Here is a 20,551-nt window from a genome sequence, read left to right as displayed (position 1 = left end):
ATATTGGACGCTAAAACTCCCTGTTAAAGGAGATGGATTTTCTTCAGTTTGTCTTTGATAGTGACCATTTCTGTGTGTGGCGCCGTGCACAGATCCCCGAGTCCATCATCTCAAGAGGGGTCCAGGTGTTTCCCAGGGACAGTGCGTCGCTGAGCACAACCCCGTCTGAGTCCCCGCGCGCTCACTCCACCTCGCGCCTCTCCACCGCTTCCTGTCCCACCCCCAAAGTAAGCCTGGTAATGTCCATTACTCTTCATTTCCGCATGCAGCATACACGACGGTGGAATTTGTCCCTGTAGCGGTGCGGTATCGCCACCTCGTAGTGCTGCAGCGGAGACCCATGCTCACCGCCGCGTCCTATCTACGGAACGAGCGTCACTTTGAGCTTCTGACGTCCCGGGGAGTGGCGCCGGTTTGTGCGCGAGTGGGGAGTGTTGGGAGACGAGCCGGCACGGTGTACCGTCGTGCGTCGGCACATTTAAAATTTATGGGAAATCAGGAGATGACTTAAGCGGAAACTAAGGGCCAGTGCACGTGTCTCTGCATTGACACCGAGATCTTGGCGATAGATGGATGGGGAGTGACTTGCATTGCTAAATGCAGAGCTGAGTTTAACACCAGGTGCTGCAGCCTGTGAAAAGGTGTTTGTACGGTGTCCACGGTGCATCGTAGCGCTCCCTCATCCCTCCTCACACGCTCACCGCGACACGTCGCCACTCTCTCCACAATGTATGTCCCCCCTGCTTCCAAACGGTATCTTGAGATATGTTCGCAGTTTGATATTTTATAGGTTGGAATATCATGTTGTACGTGCTGGCGAATACCACTTACATGTGTGTACACATCGGGTAATATATCAACGTGCGCGGATGTACGTATTGTGCGTACATGCATGTATGTTGTGTGTACATGTTCTCATGTGTGTGCAATATAAGTGTCGTCTGTAACGGAGGCATTGGAATTGCATCTCAGAACGCTGTAGAATTTGTAACGCGCGCAGTTTACGCGCGGAGGTGCGGGTAACCTGGAGGCAGATGGGACGTAGGGCAGACGCCGAAGATCTGCGGTCCTATATCGGGCTTGTTTGGCCAACTCCGCGAATCAGTATTTATACATGTGGGGAGAAAACCGGAGTACCCAGAGAAAACCATGTGTGGTGGGAGGGATGTGGGAGGTGGAGGTAATATTCAACCCACGTACAGATGGAAATTAACCCACTTGCTGTACTGCCTTAACCCGGAAATCCAGTAGATGGCGACCTTGACACGCGTGGGTAGTTTTTACAAACGTACGTGACCCACCAACCCTCGGCTCCACAGTGCTGGATCACAGCCGTGGAGCACAGCAATGAGCGCACGAGATGGGGCAAGGCACCTCCCTGCCACACGCAGCACCAAGCAGAGCGCTCCTCTTAACTTGGCCATAAAGCAGAGCAGACAGGGATTAGAGCGCGAGTGGTGGAAGCATTAATTATTGAAGTCAAAGTGAGCAACGTGTGCACTTTTTAGTTTTAAGTGTTTGGTTATTTTGGGGTTCTTCCGTGGTTTTAGTTCGTGGTCAGGTGCGCTTGGCTAGGGACCTTTTGGCTTCCAGTTGCATGCAGCAGAGCCAAGATGCAGTGCAGATGTCCAGATGCTGTTGCTTCCATGGCCAAGTTAAACCTCTTCCTCATGTCCATCACCCGTTTTTAACAGATTATTATTTGGAATTCACGAAAAAAATGAAAGCCATTAAAATCCATAAAACTTATTATGGGTAAGGAAAGATCTCACCAAAGGGATGCTTCTCCTGCCCTCGGGAGGAGGATCTAAAATAGCTCTAGAGTCACGCAATCAGACAGCAGGGAAGAGAGTGAGGGGTCGGGGAAAGCGGTTCAACCCCTGCAAGCAGGCTCGCTCTCTGTGCAGAACAGGTCAGCGTGGGCATCGTTGGGGCCTCCTGAGCAGCTAACCCAGGGGTCGGTGGCAAGCAGAATAACAAGAAGAGGCATTTATTTTCGAATTCAGTAAAACAAAAAGACTCAATACTTCAAAAGCCGCAGTGCGTGTAAATAAGAGACGCTGGGTCCGTAATAAATAACTGTCACGAAGCAGTCGTTTTAAAGAGCTGCTTAGCGGCTCCGGTGCCGCAGGGTGCCGTCCCCCTGGGTCTAACCCAAGGGAACTGGCACGTGGACCTGGCAGCGACTTAGAAGGCCTCAGGATTTGCCGTCGAAATGCCCGGAGGTGAAATCACTGGTTGGAGAGGCATCACCTTGGCGAGATCTTTCTTTACCCATAATTGTTTCGTTATTGAGTCTAAATGCCAACTCCCGCAGTGAGTGTTTTTTTAAAGGAAGGGTGTTGCAGAATAATATAGAAGGGAATTCATGGCTTGCTTTTTTTTTTAAAAACCTGAGGTAACAGCTTCTGATGCTGTTATGAACAACGTTGATTCAAGCATTTCTCTCTGCTTGACCCCTTCTAAAAAGAAAACCCGGGAACTATCAAAATAAAAATGTAGGTTGCATTTCCTTATTCTGTATGATTTTTTTTTTGTAAAAGGATTGCGGACGTATTCTCCGCTTTGATCAAAGAAAATCATTCAAATTTTTCATATTATGTACAGTGCTTTTTTAACACTTGAGCATCTCAAAGCGCCCTTTCATCACCATCTCATCTCACACGTTCGATGGGCACCCCCGCGGCAGCCGTCCCTGTGCATCATAAAGTGACTCGGCACAAGTCTGCAAGGATGGGGCAAATGATTACGAGGTGTCATTCCAGGTGAGTTAATTAAGAAGCGACGTTCGTCGAGTGAAGATGTCAAACCTGCCGCCATTGTTGCTGCACAGCTGCCGTTCTCCTGTCGTGTCTCTGCAGGTCTAATGGAAGCGTTCCCTACGTAGCTCTCCCCTTGCTGGCTCTTCACCATGTGTCCGATGATCAACCCACTCCATCCTCCATGATGCCCAGCGCACAGGGCGTGTTTCCAAGTGTGTCTTCCCCTTCTCGTGTGCTCTCGCTTCTTGTTGTTGTTCATCCGCCTGTTGGGGACGGTGTAATTGTTTCCATTCCCCAGGTCATCGTGTAACATTTTCCACAGCCATCCCCTCTATCGCCTTCATCACCTTCGTGTGCAGACAGTGGTTGAAATAGATAGGTAGAAGTGCCAGAATGGAATCCATTCGTCCGGCTGTCCGGGTTCACCGCCGTTTCCCCTCCGTGGAAACGTCGTAGTGAAGGAATCGGAACCATTATCAGAAGTGTGGGGTGTGTGGAGAAGTGCCGGTGTCGTGTACCCTTGTATTGTATACTGGGACATTTACACCACTCTGTACGGTAAAACCTCTAAGTTGGACTCATTGAGGGGACACCCTTTCTGATTATAGGCGATATCCGGCATATTGCAAATCATACGATAAAATTTGTTTTAATGAAGCTGTTTTTTTTGTATTCGTTTGTGTTTATGTTGAATGTTTATATTATGATGGTGACAATAGCAATGTACTGGAAATATAAAACATTTCTACTAAAAATGCTACATTCGAAACAATGCAACCTCTTCAACCCTGTTCAGTCCGTACCTTGCCCACCTGTGAGTCCTTGCAACCTCTGCAACTCAGCTCAGTCTGTACCTTGCCCACCTGTGAGTCCTTGCAACCTCTGCAACTCGGCTCCGTCTCTGTCCGAGTCCCCGTAAGCCCTGCGAATGTCTGAAACTTTGCCTGGTCCGTGCCTGCTGGTGACCTTGTGAGCTCTGCAACCTCTGCGACGTTGCTCGGCAGCGTGTCCGAGATCATTCACTCGGGTGACCAGAGCAATTGCGCTCGGCACCGTGTCCAATGTCTGCGAGCCTGTGTTCCAGATCACGGATCGGCGAACTGTAGACTTTCTTTCACTTCTCTTGACCTGGTTGGTCGATGGCCAGTGGTAGGAAACCCTATGATAAAAAATAAGAATAGGTTTTCGCCTTTCTTGCAATGAAACAGGTCTTAATATGTTCAAACACCAAATAGATCCATCTTGCAAGGAATCAAGTCTGCATTAACCACACGTACTTGTGGTGAACATGCAAACAAGCATGCTCTGATAAATAATATATGGGCATTGTCTTTGAAGCAGCTTGGCCTACACCAGAGACAGCCTTCGTGCCATGGCCTGGTCTCACCACCAGTGTCAGAGCAGAGAACGCCAAGAGGCAACAAGTATAAAGGTCCCATGATATGTCGGAAACCCGATTGCTCTTATTTTCCTTCTATTAATCTTTTATTCCTGAGACTCGTTTGACCAATAAACTCATAGTCCCATTGTTTCCTCTAGCTTTAGACTGTGGCCAGGGTTAACTGAAACTAAGTATTGGAATTTATCAGAAGGGCCTATCCGTTGTTTAGATTGATCCTTTGAATTTGCCCTGAATGTTTAACTCTGTGCTATGGATCTCATTTAATTTAAATTTATGTTGATGACTCCGAATAGGCGTGTTGATCTGGTTAAACCTTAAATAAAAATGCTTTAGACTGCATCTAGCCTGGAGTTTGCCTATTTGACCTCTGCTTCTAGTAGTTTAAGGATCTTAAGAACCACTTCTCTTTGCGTTGCTTTGTGAACTCAAGCGTTGCGTTGCCTTGTTCCTTCTCGTGCACCTTTTCTTGGGAACCTAAATATTTTAATACATCTGTTACCCCTGAACAAATTCCGTCTAGACTTTGCGAAATTGCTTATATTTTAATCATCGTGGTGGCAATTTATGATTTGAAGTTGGAACTTTAAACATAAGACAAGGTGTCTTATGTATGTTTGTATGTATGTTGAACTTCCTTCACACCGTAGGTAGCCAACCGTGCTAATCGGAGGTGCAGATTCTTAGGTGTAGAGATGCCCACGTGTCTGTCAGCACCCGTGGAACCCCTGTCAGGGAAATTTGAGTTTGGGCCTTTCGGAGGCTCTCCCAAGAGTGCCTTGAAGAGGCGTTAGCCTGAACCAACCCTCACTTATACAAACATTACTTCTCAGTGATTTTATTTATTAATATCGAATGCATATTTACTTTTGTAAAACCGCGGCAATGGTTTATAATGTAATCGTGCGTTTAGAGGTTGTGCATTAAGATGCGCGTTGTCAATTGAGATTTGTAAATAAATATGGTTAGGACTATGACGTATTCCCTTAACTATTTACCATTATTGTTCCTATCGTAAACTCGGCACTATAAAAGCGTGCAAAATAAATCACCTGAATGTTAAACCCCTCATGGTATTTAAAGACAGTTCAAATAAACTGCCTGAATTTTCAGTCACTTTTAGAAAACGATGAACTAGAATTTGCCTTGGCATTTCTCTACTCATCAGGCAACACGATGGCAATGACCACCAGGATGACCAGGGGCAATCACAGTCTTCTCTCTCAGTGTGGGGCGAGTTTATTAGAACCTCCTTGAACAGTAGCGTCAGCAAAATAATAAGTGTATGACGGCCGTCACAGTGAGGAGTTATTCCCTATCCAGAACGTGGACACTCCTCGTAGTTTGTTGTCCACCCAGCCTCCAGGCCTGCTGAATACTCCACCACTCGTCCTCTCCACCACTCGGCGACTCAAATCTCCTTTCTCTTCCCGTGCTCTCTATCCCACGCTCAGTCCCGCCAACCTCCCCCTCCTCTCTCCTTGCCGGCACTCTCTCTGCACGCCGTGGTCGCGGTGGCCTCGCGTCGCTCCCCCCGGGACCCCCACCTCCCGCCTGCGGTCGCTTCTGCCCTTGACCCTGCCGTCTCCTGCGTGACCCCACCCGTCGTTATCCAACCCGCGTTGACCATTGGTCCATTATGCCATACGCCACATGGGCTATCCAGTGCCCTCCCTCTCCATCTCCTGTCAACCATGGCTCATTGCCATGCCAACTTATAAGGTTGCGCTCATTACACACAAAGTGCTCACCACAAACGAACCACAATTACTTGCTGATCTCGTCAAGGAGCATAAAACATCGCCCAAACTTCGGTCATCCTCGCAGCAGCCGCTTTTTGGCTAACTATCGAACAAAGATGGTCACCGCATCGCCGTGCTTTCAGAAGTCCTTCTGCAGCCGTCTGGAATACTCTTCCTTCTAATACCACTGGAGCTATGCACTTTTAACTCGTCTAGATTGACAAAGTCATTTCTTTAGAACTGCTTGTTGTGTTTTAGTTTGTTGTCCTCCTCCCACACGGTTGGCTACGTACGGTGCGAAAGAAGTTCAACGTACGTACATCTCCTGCCAGTTCACCCCTGGCCCGCCTATTCTACCTCTGCCTCCCCGCCCGCCCACGGCTGTCTACAAGGCTGTCCGACTGCTTTGGGTCCTGACTATGCCAATTCATAACACTCCCTGCCCAAACTGAAACGTTAGAATTTAGTAAGATATTTTCCCATTCATACTCAAATGTTAGCAAGGGGCAATTGAAATATTTTGGAAGAGATGTGATCGTGACCCAATACACTTTACAATTCATTGTTAAATGTACTTTAAAAATATGAATTGGTAGCTTAAGTTTTGGAAAATTCACCAATATATTTTCCCACTGCATTTACCCTTTAATCAACTAATGTACGTTTGACTTCTCATCACAGGCATTGTAAATCTATTTTTCATTACTATTGTAATGCTGTGAGAACTGGGTTTTGAGATATTGTAGAAATTTGACATCGTATTAATAATTATATTTTGTGTGTATGTTGAGTTAAACACACGTATGCAATACGATCTACAATCACAGATCAGTGCAAAGTAACATCACAGTCACCAGTGCACCGACAGACACTATTAACTGGATAATGCCTCGAGTAGCCACGAGGCTACTACCGGTACAGGCATTGGTTATTAACACTTTTTTAACACGATCTTGTTTATTGTTTCACAAAAAAAATCCATTTGAATAGGTTTTCATGAACCTTTCAGATATTTCAGTGTAGGGAACATTATGCTGTGTCGTGACAAGGTCAGTTTAGACGTTGGATATGAATGCATTTTAATGAAACGTCACCAATATTTAGCTGTGTTCCGTTTCAGGTCCAGTCACGTTGCAGCAGCAAGGAAAATATTCTGAGGTCAAGTAAGTGTATGTATACTCTCTCTTTCTGGCTTTGCATGATACACAGCCGTAACAATTTCACGTGGCATAAAGGCGACGTGTGTTGAGATTGTGTAATGAAATCGCTTAACACAGCACGGCGTTGACGTGTATCATGTGGAGATTGCTACGCGAGGTATTTATACGTAGTGTTCTATGCTGTGTGAGGTAGGCAGTGTTGTACAATGTGGAGATTGTTGTGTGGGGTAGAGGCAGTGTTGTACAACGTGGAGATTGTTGTGGGGTAGGCAGTGTTGTAGAATGTGGAGATTGTTGTGTGGGCTAGGCAGTGTTGTACAACGTGGAGATTGTTGTGTGGGCTAGGCAGTGTTGTACAACGTGGAGATTGTTGTGTGGGCTAGGCAGTGTTGTACAACGTGGAGATTGTTGTGTGGGCTAGGCAGTGTTGTACAACGTGGAGATTGTTGTGTGAGGGGTAGGCAATGTTGTACAACGTAGAGATTGCTGTGTGGTAGGCAGTGTTGTACAACGTGGAGATTGTTGTGGGGTAGGCAGTGTTGTACAACGTGGAGATTGTTGTGTGAGGGGTAGGCAGTGTTGTACAACGTGGAGATTGTTGTGGGGTAGGCAGTGTTGTACAACGTGGAGATTGTTGTGGGGTAGGCAGTGTTGTACAACGTGGAGATTGCTACATGAGGTATTTATACATAGTGTTCTATGCTGTGTGAGGTAGGCAGTGTTGTAGAATGTGGAGATTGCTATGTGAGGTAGGCAGTGTTGTACAACGTGGAGATTGCTACATGAGGTATTTATACATAGTGTTATATGCTGTGTGAGGTAGGCAGTGTTGTAGAATGTGGAGATTGCTATGTGAGGTAGGCAGTGTTGTACAACGTGGAGATTGCTACGTGAGGTATTTTTACATGGTGTTCTATGCTGTGTGAGGTAGGCAGTGTTGTAGAATGTGGAGATTGTTGTGGGGGGTAGGCAGTGTTGTACAACGTGGAGATTGCTACATGAGGTATTTATACATAGTGTTCTATGTTGTGTGAGGTAGGCAGTGTTGTAAAATGTGGAGATTGCTATGTGAGGTAGGCAGTGTTGTGTGCTGTGCGCAGGCCATAGCGCAGTGGACATCACAAAGATGTCTCGAAGGTCTCGATCGTCCTCCTTCCCACTCACCTCGATGGACAAGGCCTTCATAACCGTGCTGGAGATGACTCCCGTTCTGGGCACTGAGATTGTCAACTACCGAGGTACATCCATCGCTCGCCCTTATAACAGTAGTCATTAAATACACATACACTGTGTACATTGGAGAGAATTTTCCAGCACATGGGTAGAGACTTTAACAGGGTTTTATTAAAGACACGATTCACCACAGAAAATTGAAGCAAAAGTTCAATTTGCTCATCCCGTATATACCCCAGCTGCCACTGTCACCCTTGTTGCCATGTGCCAAGAGCCATTTTAAAACTGCCGCTCATAAAATAGCCAATTAGTGACCGCTTTACAAACACCCAATTAGAGTCTCGCTCCGCACCCAATAAAACATCCACTTCCTCTGTCACGTGCTCAGAATTTGGCTGATGGGAGACTCCACACGCTAATATCGAATGGTAGAGTCACTATCCACTCATGCCCGATGCTAACCAACAGGAGGCTCTGCGCACGACAGCCAAAGGGCTGAACCGCTACGCCTCCCACTTGTCCAGTGCTCAACCAATGGGGACCAGGATGGGCCCGTGGACACTAGCCCGGCCTTGCACCCGGAACTTGAAGCACGGGAAACTCTGGGTCGCGATGAGAACCTCGACGAAGAAGACTGGCCCCCGGGGGACCTCTGGGACGTAGGGGGTGACAAGCCACCCAAAGCTGGAGGTGGAAGAGGTTACAACCATAGCCGGGGGAGACCAATGGAGATGTCGAGGCCGAGAAATCATTGGGAGGACCTGGGGGACTTGACAATCTTCCCGAGGAGATGTCAGATGGGAAGACATCCCCTACCTACGGAGAACAGAAAAAAAACCCTTGGACTCCGCCAGTAATGGCGGAAACTGGAGAGTATCATGCCTGGGGATTTCCTTGCCCTACCAGAACAATGGCCCCATTGAAGGAAACCCAGGGTGGACTACAAGACGCTCGTCAAATTAGGGAGGGGCGACCGCCACAATGTCAGGGCTCCGATGGACGAGACAGGGTCAGCAGACCTGGATGCTTGTGAGGGGTACTATATATGTATGTGTGTGTGGAACTTCTTTCTCACCATACGCAGCCAACCGTGCTAATGAAAAGTTCAGGGGAAGGACAGCAAATGGTGATGTGAGGGTGCTATAGGATTTTGGATTAAGTGGGGTAGGGCGGTCCACTCTGAGTGGCCGCCTGGGCCTCAGGAGATACAGGGACATGGTGACACACAGAGAGACAGAGGGAGACACGAAGGCACGCAGGAAGATACAGGGGTACACAGAGACATACACAGAGACATAGGGAGACAGGGTGACAGTGATCTGGAGAATGATATACAAGCGGTCCCCGACTTACGAACTCCCGACTTCCGAAAACTCGCACTTACGAACCAGCTCCCATTAAATAGATTTTTTTCAACATTGACCTAAAATGCGAACTCGCACTTGTAAACTGAACCGCGGAACTATTTTGTTCAGCGGAGGAATCCTCTAGGAGTGAGTGTTGGTGCGTGTGTGCACGCGCGTCTGTGTGAAAGTAGTGTAGTGGTTAGCACTCTGCGCTACAAACCCGGCGACCCGAGTTCGATTCCCGCTCACGGCTAACACCAGTGACGGTTATCTGAACTGGTCTTGCGCCTCCCCTAGATCGACTCAGCCTCAAATGAGTACCTGGTGCGGTGTGTAAACATCACCACTGGGGAGACAAAGGCGACCAGATGTGGTGTTGGCCAACCACCCCCTTCGTGTGCCGTGCCGGCCTTCATAGGTGATCGCTAACAGCACAGTTTGTGAAGGTTATATGGGGGATCGTTGTCGTTGGTGTGTGTCTGTGTGTGTGTGCCCCCGTGTGTTTGTGTGTGGGGAGCGGTAGTGCAATGGGTAGTGCGCCAGTCAAAAGTGCTGCTGCGCACTCACCTCCTCGTGTGCCGTCCCGGCGACCTTCAGAGGTGCTGCTTGCTAAAAGCACAGTCTGTCACGGCTATGTGTGTGCGTGCGCATGTGCACGCACACACACGGGGGATCTTTGTCTTTGTGTCTCTGTGTGTGTGTGTGTGCGCGCGTGTGCTGTGTTTGTGTGTTATTGTGGTGACTCATTACGCCTCTTCCGACAAGCAAGCCAGCAGCAGGACACAAGGTAGGTGAAAATACAACTAATTTGTTTTCTATTTATGCTACTTTATTTTATTTAAATTACAATACAGTATGTATTATAATGGTGCATGAAAATGTACAATATTTATTTTTATTCATGAGTTTAACAATGATTACCTTTTTGTTGAACCGTAACACATTTCATAACACCGACCGTATGGCATTTAATATAGTACATTGTGTTCTGACTTACGAACCATTCGACTTACAAACGGGTCTTAGGAACTAATTGTGTTCGTAAGTCGAGGACTGCCAGTACTGGTATAACCAAAACAGATAAAAAGAAAGATCCCCCATATAGCCTTAACAGACTGTTGGGGCAAATGCTGTTAGCAAGCACCTATGAAGGCTGGAAACGGTACACGAGGGGGTGGGTGACCAGCATCATGCCCAACCGCCTTTGTCTCCCTAGTAGCGATGTTTACTACACACCGCACTAGGTACTCATTTGAGGCTGAGTCGACCTAGGGGAGGCCCAGGAACTGTTCAAATAATCGTCAGTGGCGTTGGCCATGAGCGGGAATTGAACTCGGGTCGTCAGGTTCATAGCGCAGCGCGCTAACCACTACACTGCCGCTCTCCATAAATGGTATAACAGATACAGGTGGAACAGACATAAAGTTGTAACAGAGAACAGTGACCAATGAGCCGCAGGATTACAAGTCGGACTCGACTTACCTTGTGACAGCGATCCAGAGGACCAGTGAAGAAGTGAGTCACAGGATTATACATCGAACTAGATTTAACTGAATTTTTATTTAAATCTGTTGTGACTGCAGGGATTCATATTCTTGGCTCTTTCGGTAAAAAGAACCAAGAATATAGATTTAACTGGTGACAGTAATCCCGAGCCACAACTCCGATTAGCACGGTTGACTACGTACAGAACAAAATAAGTTCAACATACGTTCATATAGTGAATCCTAGGATTATCAGTCTAACTCTGCGTACCTTGCAACCGTGGTCTAGTGCGACAGAGAGTGGTGAATTCCAGGAATATAAATACAAAGCCATCTATCTCTTGGTTATATTTCAGGCGTAATGGTAGACCCGATGCTGGGATATCTGGTTGTCAGGTGCTCTTCGCTACTGCATGCTTCCGGCGGCACTCCAGGGTCTGTTCTGCATGAGCCGTGCCCTTGCGCCCCAGGCGTCTTCTACTTGTCCTGTGCCCTGGCAACTCGTTATTCTCCAGAGCGAGCAACCACCAGGATCGGAGACTGGAACTCTTGAGGACTACTGGCACAGCGGGTGCACACGACGGTGCGGGCGTGTTGTTAGTGGAATATTGTTTTGTGATTGGTTTACACTGCTGCCCTGGCACTGACGCTCAACAAATGTAGCCGCGGTGTCTTTGGCGTTGTTAAAGAGAGGAACTTCCTGCAGCGGAGCTTCATCTCCGTAATTTCGTCCGGAGCAAGTGCCGGGAAGATCGTGCAGGTGGATGTGGCGGAATTGTACGGGGGGGGGGGTGGGGGCCGGAGGATCTACACCTCCCTCACACTTAACACGCTCGTGTCGTGAAAGCTACTGCAGTTACTTCGCACCTTGCACTACAAAAAAAGCATAGGAGAGGTTATTTGTGATGGGCTGTATACGCGGCTCACTCTAGACCGACTGTGGGATGTAGGAGGCTACTGAGCCCGTTGTAATTTTCCTTCACGCTATCCTTGCCCACAGCCTATGCAAGGATATGTTCATCTTAAAATGTTCCTCTTTAAAAAAAAAAATACTTCATATTTGTCCCAGATGTAATTTTAACGCCACACATATTTCAGTTGTTTCCATTGGGGATGTTTCAGCAGATGGCTTCGGGCGAGTTTTGGCTCAAGACGTCTTTGCCAAGGACAACCTTCCTCCGTTTCCAGCGTCCATGAAGGACGGCTATGCCGTGAGAGGTTTGTGCGCCTCTGTGGCAATGATTGTGACATTTAAGTTGTGAAGAAAATGTTCTGAGAATAAACGTTTAAAAGAAATCCCCTAAAATGTATCTTAAAAGAACATTTAATTTAACATTTTTTTTGGATGAGTGTTACAATTGTGGCAACCCAAGGTTTCCTCGGATGTTGTAGCAAATGGAAATGAGTGAGTACACACCGATTAGCTCACTTTGAGGTAACGGTGTACATTTTTTTGCTGTCCGTGTCCCTTTTTAGCAGCGGATGGGCCAGGTGACCGCTTTGTTATTGGGGAATCGCATGCCGGTGAGCCGGTAAGCCCTCCACACTCACTACTCGTGTCAAAATACGGCGTCATTGATGATCGCATGGTGTGAGACAATAGTGGCCGCTCTATTGTCTAATGAGCATGTACAGTTGTTCAAAAGTTTAATGAGCATTTTAATTTGAATAGTGACAATCTCATGCAAATATCTGAGTAGGTTATAACAATGTTACCGGATTGTTTCTATATTTTGGCCCTTTAAAATACAGGAGACACATTTATATGGAGGGTGCAAAGGTGGTACTTTATTTGGCAATATTCCAGCTCTGAGGATTCATTATTTTGGTTAAATTGTTGCAGACTTTGCAGAACATTTAAAAGGTGGTGCCCTCTTTTGTAGATGGGCAAAGTGGCCCGTTGAAGTGACCTTGGAAGTAATTCTGCGCGTTCATCTTCCAAATGGCCCGGCACTACAAATTAAGCGGTCCTGTTGACAGTGTGTCCGCGTGTGTGTGTCATGCACCCTGGGCAGCCGAGCCAGACGGTGATGCCGGGGCAAGTGATGCGCGTGACGGTGGGGGCGCCCATCCCGTGCGGCGCCGACGCGGTGGTGCCCGTGGAGAACACGGAGCTCCTTAAGGAATCGGACGACGTGAGTGTTGTGAAGCACGCTCAGTCCACGGCTGGATGAAGGTCTCTGCGGGCCATCGCCACCTCCATGGTCTCGCGACGCAACAATCCGGCCAGTGGCCCCGCACGAAGCGACTTTCATCTCTCCGACTCGTAGGCGGACGTCCTCTCGGACGTGTGTTCCATTCCTTGGCTTGCACTGCGTTTTTATCATTCTTATTATTTACCATCATCCCTCCAGAGCATGATGTGTCTAAGGGCACTTTTCCTAATAGTTTGGATGATGTCATTAGCAGCATGTGTTCTCTCGCTGATCCAAGTGCTCCTCTTTTTGTCTCTCAATGTAATTCCAAGCATGATCATCTCCATGCTTCTTTGTGTACCTAACAATATTTGTTTTATAATGCAGCAATAATACAACACGTAATAATAAATGACAAAAATAAAATCCACACCCACTTTGGATGTGATATCTGAAGTTGGTTAGTGTTTATATTTGTATGATGTATAGAACTGTCACACTGTGCTGTTAATTACAGCAGTGTTGTTAATTACAGCACAGTGTCAACAGTGGCGAGATGTTAACTACCTCGCCTGGTATACAGGAGGTTGTGGGTTCGACCCTGGCACCTGTTGTATATTTGAAGTTTGCGGCGAATTGTAATGCAGCACCGTAATCCGAGTTAAGCTTGTTTAAGCGTCTTGACGAAGCAACCCGATATACTACATTGCAGTAGTCAAATAATGTAATGATTGGCGCTTCGGTAATCTGCCTACGAATTTAAATTGGAAGGCATTGCTTGTTTTTGTACAAGAAGATAACCTTACATATAATTGTTTTGATGACTTGATGAATATGCATATTAAAGGATAAGGCAGCATCAGTAATAAACCCTATGTATGTATATACAGTATTAATTCAATGTTTCTGTACATAAAACTTTGTTTTCCCAGTTGAATAGACATAATATACCAGTACCTTTATTTTAAAACATAACTACTTATACAGTGGGAGGAATCAAATTTGCCTATTCTGTTTTGTGTGTGTATATATATAGGTAATTGATTCTGAAACGTTTAGGTCCATTGAAAGAAAAGGCAAACCACTCCATCCTCTAGGATAAAAAATGGTCAAATTGTTGTTAATCTGAACCAATTGGCTAAATGACAGTCATGAGAATTAAAGGATCGGTTTGACTGTCGTGTGCCAATCTCACTCTCATGTGCAGAGCGAGTGGGAAAGTGCTGGACCGGTGTTCACTTGAAGGGATCTCGAAAGTAGCTCTGCAATATCCACTTCTGTGGGCCGATTTCTAAGGCCAAGGGGTTGCACTGCTCTCTTTGAGAGTTCCGAAACGGTACTTTGACTCGTGACGTCACTCCGGTAGCACAATTGGGATAAAATTGTGGAATGACGTAATTATTTATTTTTTAACTGAATCATGACCTTGAATCATGATACTTCATTGAATGGTGGATGGGTTTGGGGGGGGGATAATAATAATAAATGTATATCCACCATGCAGCGGTGTGCCTATGTATCTGATAAGCAGGGCACGGAGGAACTGGAGGTTCGGATATTAATTCAAGCCAGGCCAGGCCAAGATATCCGGTAAGTGAACTTACATTTAGAATTGAGATCGTTCTCCCTACATCTCTACAGCGTTGCTCACTACGATTGTGCACAGCAGAGTTAAACTAAACACTTCTGCCTTCACCCTGTGCGTGAACTGTAAAATTGTATTTGTCTCAGCTTCATCATCATCAGCAGTGGTTATCAGTCGATGCCAGATGAATGCCCCCCAAGCTGTCGCCGTCCCTTAGGGTCCTCGGATGCAACAATTTATTTAGCTCCGGCACATGATCCGATGTCATCGTTTCATCTCCTCGGTCGACGTAACCTCGGGCGTGTTCTCCCCCTTCGCTGCCGCTCTATTATTAGTCTCGACCGCTGGCCATCACCCCGTCTCGCGACGTGTCCAGCCCCAAGCTCTCTTACTTTATCAAACATTTTTATTTGCGTTAGTTTGTGAGTTGCTTACCTAGCGCTGTACTTTGCACTCCTATCGTGTTTGTTTGTACTGTTTGTTGTTGTAACGTTCTGACACTCCCCGACTGGACATCTGTGAAAAAGAGCTTCATAGCTCATCGGATTCCTCCGGCGTAAATAAATATTCTGATAAAATTTGATGTCATTCAACTCGCATGAACTGCCTACGCCAGTAAAATTCCAAGCGTGCACCTCTCCATACCTGCTCGTGCACTTTTCAGCTCTTGCCGTTACATTTTTTGTCCACGTTTTCTGATCCATATGTCTTGTCATGCGAAGGAGGTCCCCCATGCACATGTGTCCGTGCGTGATAAACGATCGACGCGCACACATGTGCAATGCGTGTGTCTCGCACTGCGTCGTAATGCGTAGGTCGATAGGCCACGATATCAAGCGTGGGGAGTGCGTGCTGGCCAAGGGGACCCACATGGGCCCCTCGGAGATCGGACTCCTGGCCACCATGGGCATCACAGAGGTGGAGGTGCACAAGTTCCCCATCGTCGCTGTCATGTCTACGGGAAATGAGGTCACCTGCATTCTCAAATCTTTCTTTTTTGCAAAATATATATTTCAAAAATTATGAATAGTTCCTCTTTGGTTCTTTCGGTAAAGTCACATATAAAGAGAAAATAATAAATAATTTTTTTTATTTTAAATAAGAAATTTAATTTATTATTTTCTCTTTATACGTGACTTTACCGAAATAACCAAAGAGTAATTCCTGTAGTCACGAAAGCTCCAAATTAAGTTTGAATATTAATAGTACCATCTAGCTCTCATTCAAAATGAAGAACAGGCGAGGTTACGGCTCATGAGCAGGCGCAACGTATATGATCGGTATTATAGCCAGCAGCTCCCAGCTCCACCAGAAATCACTTGACTTCACGTTTAAGGAACAGCGGGTCCGAAGAATTAAACTATGAACCTTGAAAATATTTTTTATTTTACAAGGTAAAACCCTCTGGGCTATAGAGCTCTTTTTCAGATGTGACCTGGTCACAAATGATAGTTCAATGAAGTAGCTTATGATGTGGAAACTTATAGCAACCAAATACTCTAATTGCCGGGTATGAACAGGACTCTTACATTTGGCAATCACTATTATACAACAACACGACATTATCCCTTCGGATCAGACCTTTGTAGAATTAGAAGCAGAATTGGTAAAAAATAAAGTGGGACATCGGTGGACTTCGTAAGGTGTGGAGAAAAATAAATAACAATACAGTCTGCTCTCCGAAAACGTGGTAGTTGCATTCCTGAAGAACACCGTATTATGGAAAAATCGCGTTTATAATAAATAATATAGGGTAAAGTGCAGTCTTCAATAACACGTGAGATGCGTATTAAGGCTGAACACGTGGGCAGCATCTAGAAGCATCCAGCAGTATCCTAATGCCTTGTGTGGTGACGCTACGCCGAGGCAGCCGTACGACTGCTTATTCTTACTCGCGCGACGTAGTTTTGATCACTCGATCGCATTATGTCCAATTTGCGTTATGAAAATACGTTATAGGGGAAAGAACTGTACATTTAAATTGTGGGAAAGCAGAGGGAAATCACAGAGGAGTGGGTTTCTCGTCTCAAAGGGCTGCACATGCAGTTGGCGTAATGTGAACAGTAGCTTGAGTAAAACTATTATCACACTACTGCGTCCCACAGACTTGATAATGACACAACTATTTCCTGGTGCTGTTCTCCAAGGGCACGAGTGTAAACTTGCGTCACTGCTGGGTGCCCTTGTGGGTGTGCACAGCTGCTGAATCCGGAAGACAACCTCCTCCCTGGGAAGGTGCGGGACAGCAACCGCTCCACGTTGCTGGCCGTCATCCAGGAGCACGGCTACCCGACCATCGACCTGGGCATCATTGGGGACAAGTGGGTACCGCGCCCGCACTCAACGCCGTGTTCAGCCATCGCTGATAAACTCCCATTGCCATCGTTACTGCGTGCCTCGTCTCTCCCAGTAGGGTTTACCTGTAAAACTAAACTAGTACAACTTTTTTTTATTTTACCAGGTAAGGCCCACTGAGCTGTGAAGCTCTTTTTTCTAGAAGTGACCTGAACGTGGCTTATCGTGGATTATTGTGTGGAAATTGATAGCAGCAAAAAAGAACAGTGGAACAAAAAAATGTTGTCCATGGGTAGTAAGTGTTATTTTCGAATTGCTTATGTCTCAAAGTACAGAAAATGGCTATTATTCCCCACAAACTTTGCTTTTGTGACCAGGATAGTGATATTTTTAAATTTACCTATTTTCAATGAGAATTCCAGATAGATTCAGTGCTGAGTAAACTTGGAGTAACTTCTAGAACATTCCAGAACGTTCAGTTAATATAGTCGTATAAATACAGGGGCCTTAAGCCCACCAGTTCAGTTTAGTTCCAGCTGCCTAAGTGGATACATATCTGCATTTTTCTGAGATGGCATCAAGAGGCTGCAAGCATCCGGCAGATGCATTTTGCTATGTCTGCGGCCAATTTGTTAAGACAAGAGCGAAATAGTACTCTGTGGAAGAATCTGCTAAGATGTGTGAGGCCTACAAGGCATATTTCGGCATGCCTGTTGGGGATCAAGACAAACCCTGGGGACCTCATTTCACCTGCGAGCAATGCAAAAACAACTCTGGAAGGTAAGCTGTCTGAGGCAAAGGTCAAAGCCGGTGTCTTCGTCAGATCACAGATAAAGAAAATCCTGGAGTCCAATTAATTTCCCAAGAAGCTCATTAGTAAGGAAAAAGTGGCTTGGAACAGCTTTGTGGCAGTGGTTTGAGGCTTCCTGGGCAATCACAAGGCCGAAAACTATGTGGAGCTGGTTGACACTGGTGAAGAACTACGGCACAATTGGCTGTAGAATGTCCCTCAAAGTCCATATCTTTGATACTCATCTTGATAATTTCAAGGAGAACATTGGAGCATACTCATAAGAGCAGGGCGAGCGCTTCCACCAGGATATACTGGACTTTGAACGCCGCTACCATGGACAGTATAACGAGAACATGATGGTAGACTACATTTGGTGGCTGATTCGTGAAAGTGTTTTACAGTATCATTGTAAATCTCCAATAATTACTCACTTCTAAATCTTTTGTATTTTTTTTATTACTTTAGTATAAATACATGTTAATTTCGATTAATATGTTGTTTTTTTCTGACTTTATGTGAACGAAAAGACACAAATTCGCCCGTTTTCTCATTGAAAATAGGTACATTTCAAAATGTCACTGTCCTGGTGACAAAAGCAAGGTTTTTGAGGAATAATAGCCAATAAATAATAGCCATTGTCTATACTTTTTAGGCATAAGCAATTAAAAAATAACACTTACTACCCAGGGACAAAAATCGTGTTACAAGTGTAATCACAATAATGTAAACGGTCGGCTCAAGTGAAGCCCGCAGCCACGAGGGGCGCTTTGTTTACCACAACAGCAGAAAAAACAACCCCACCTCAAATCGTGACCAGTCAGTGTAACGCGACGAGCCGACTGCGTAATGGGCCGAGCGGCAGAATACCAAATAATACAAAGGCACGTTGCTAAATGTGGAGGGGAAAAAAACAGAGGACCCGGAGAAAATTCCATGCGACCACGGGGAGAACATGCGAACTCCAAATATACAAGCGTCATGGTCGGGATCAAACCCATGGCCTCCTGCATACCGGGCAAAGGAGATAACATCTCGCCACCCAATGCGGCGCCCAAACGTGCGTGGTGAAGTCTGCTCACACAACCTCGATGACTGGCAACAGCGTGGGGTATAGTCTTTATCCAGCAGAAAATTGGCAAAGGGCTGTAATGTAGTATTTTATTATAATTATTATTGTACAATTGAACCTTATGGCGGGACCCCAGGGTCCCGAATAAACGGAAGTCAAAATCGTCGTAAATTAGTTTTTTTAGACCTACCTGGTGCAGATCATTCTGATGTCATGTAGTCCAAGTGCAGCGAGGACAAATGCGCAGAAGAAACAAAATTTGGAAACTTTGATTAGTGCATCGTGTAGAGCTCATCGAGAGGAATAGATTGCCGTATCGTTCGCTTTCAACAGACATAAAATGACATTGCAACGCAGTTTATGCGAGAGCCGGGGCTTATGGGACCCTGGGGTCCCGCCATAAGGTTCAATTGAACATATGTGCACGTCTGGTAACACTTTTACTGGCGGTGTTGGTCAACTGATTGGTGCAACTACATGACTTTTCAACATGGTTTTTTTTTCTTCCAGTCCTGATGATCTACTGACGGCTCTCAATGAAGGCATCACCCATGCAGACGTCATCATAGCCTCTGGAGGCGTCTCCATGGGCGATAAGGTACGCAGGCCACGGGGTCACCACATCTGACTGTTTATGATTTCTATCGGACATTATGTTCTTGTCTGTTTACATAAAAGTGCAATAATCACCAGAAATCCATATTGATGGTTCTCTATACTCTTTGGTTCTTTCGGTAAATGGTTCTCACTACGAACGTTTTTTTAAAAGTTATTTGCCTGATCGAACTTTTGTTGGAGGAAATGTTAATTGACGTAATCTATTTATTCTGTGATGCGGGGGGGGGGGGGGGCGTTGTCTTTTTTGACATCATTGCTTTTGCCATTGTAGTGAACCAGCAACATGATGCTATCCTTGTCTCCCCACTTGGTTAAACAAAATAAACTTGAATCTTGACGCTGAATTTAATGTACAACTGTAATGTTTTTTTTGTCCGTGCATACTTGCGAGGCAGTCGCCTTGATTGGCTATGTAGAATATTGGCTATATAGTGTGCCGACTCAAGTGATTTCATGAATGTATTATAGATCAATAGTGGGAAGTACCCGGCGTTACCCGGGTGAAAAAGACACAAACACATCGACTTACACACACACACATGGACTAAAACACATCGACTCGCACACACATCGACTCGCACACACATCGACTCGCACACAGACATCGACTCACACACAGATATCGACTTACACGCACACATTTGAACTTTTCTATTTACTTACTCAGTTTGTTAAGATTAGTTTTCTATGTACGTAATGTTAAGGAAAGAACCAATGAAGAGGGAAAATGCAAACAATTGTTAATGCACCTTTGAGGATCAGCACTGTAATCAAAGGTGAAGGTCATACTTAGTTTGTATGATATGCCTTTGTCTTGTATTGAATGCAATGAGTCATGGTGCCTATGTATTATTTTCGAAATATTGCATTGTAGGCAGGCACTGTGATAATATGGCAGAGGAACAAATATTTTTAGATAAATAAAATAATATGATTTTGAAATAAAGTTGTCAAATAAATGTCAGTATCATAAATATGTAAGGAATGCAG

General features: G+C 45.7%; 1 protein-coding gene across 3 annotated transcripts in view; it reads left to right on the top strand.

The window, feature by feature from the left end:
• LOC144728983 (gephyrin-like) overlaps positions 1-20,551 on the top strand; it is a 69,731-nt gene that overhangs the window by 30,650 nt on the left and 18,530 nt on the right. For 2 of the 3 annotated variants that reach the window (XM_078608790.1, XM_078608791.1), the window contains exons 9-19: positions 93-227; positions 7,024-7,072; positions 8,164-8,301; positions 10,352-10,369; positions 12,189-12,284; positions 12,543-12,598; positions 13,082-13,201; positions 14,733-14,791; positions 15,602-15,755; positions 16,986-17,107; positions 19,454-19,541. In XM_078608790.1, the coding sequence (XP_078464916.1) occupies positions 93-227; positions 7,024-7,072; positions 8,164-8,301; positions 10,352-10,369; positions 12,189-12,284; positions 12,543-12,598; positions 13,082-13,201; positions 14,733-14,791; positions 15,602-15,755; positions 16,986-17,107; positions 19,454-19,541 (1,035 nt within the window). The remainder of the gene's footprint in view (positions 1-92; positions 228-7,023; positions 7,073-8,163; positions 8,302-10,351; positions 10,370-12,188; positions 12,285-12,542; positions 12,599-13,081; positions 13,202-14,732; positions 14,792-15,601; positions 15,756-16,985; positions 17,108-19,453; positions 19,542-20,551) is intronic. The other variant, XM_078608792.1, reaches the window with a different exon arrangement.

The sequence above is a fragment of the Lampetra planeri genome, chromosome 30 (genome assembly GCF_965212315.1).
Source record: "Lampetra planeri chromosome 30, kcLamPlan1.2.h2, whole genome shotgun sequence".
Classification (NCBI taxonomy): domain Eukaryota; kingdom Metazoa; phylum Chordata; class Hyperoartia; order Petromyzontiformes; family Petromyzontidae; genus Lampetra; species Lampetra planeri.
Note: the sequence above shows the minus strand (reverse complement) of the source record. Positions and strands in the feature narration are given on the sequence as shown.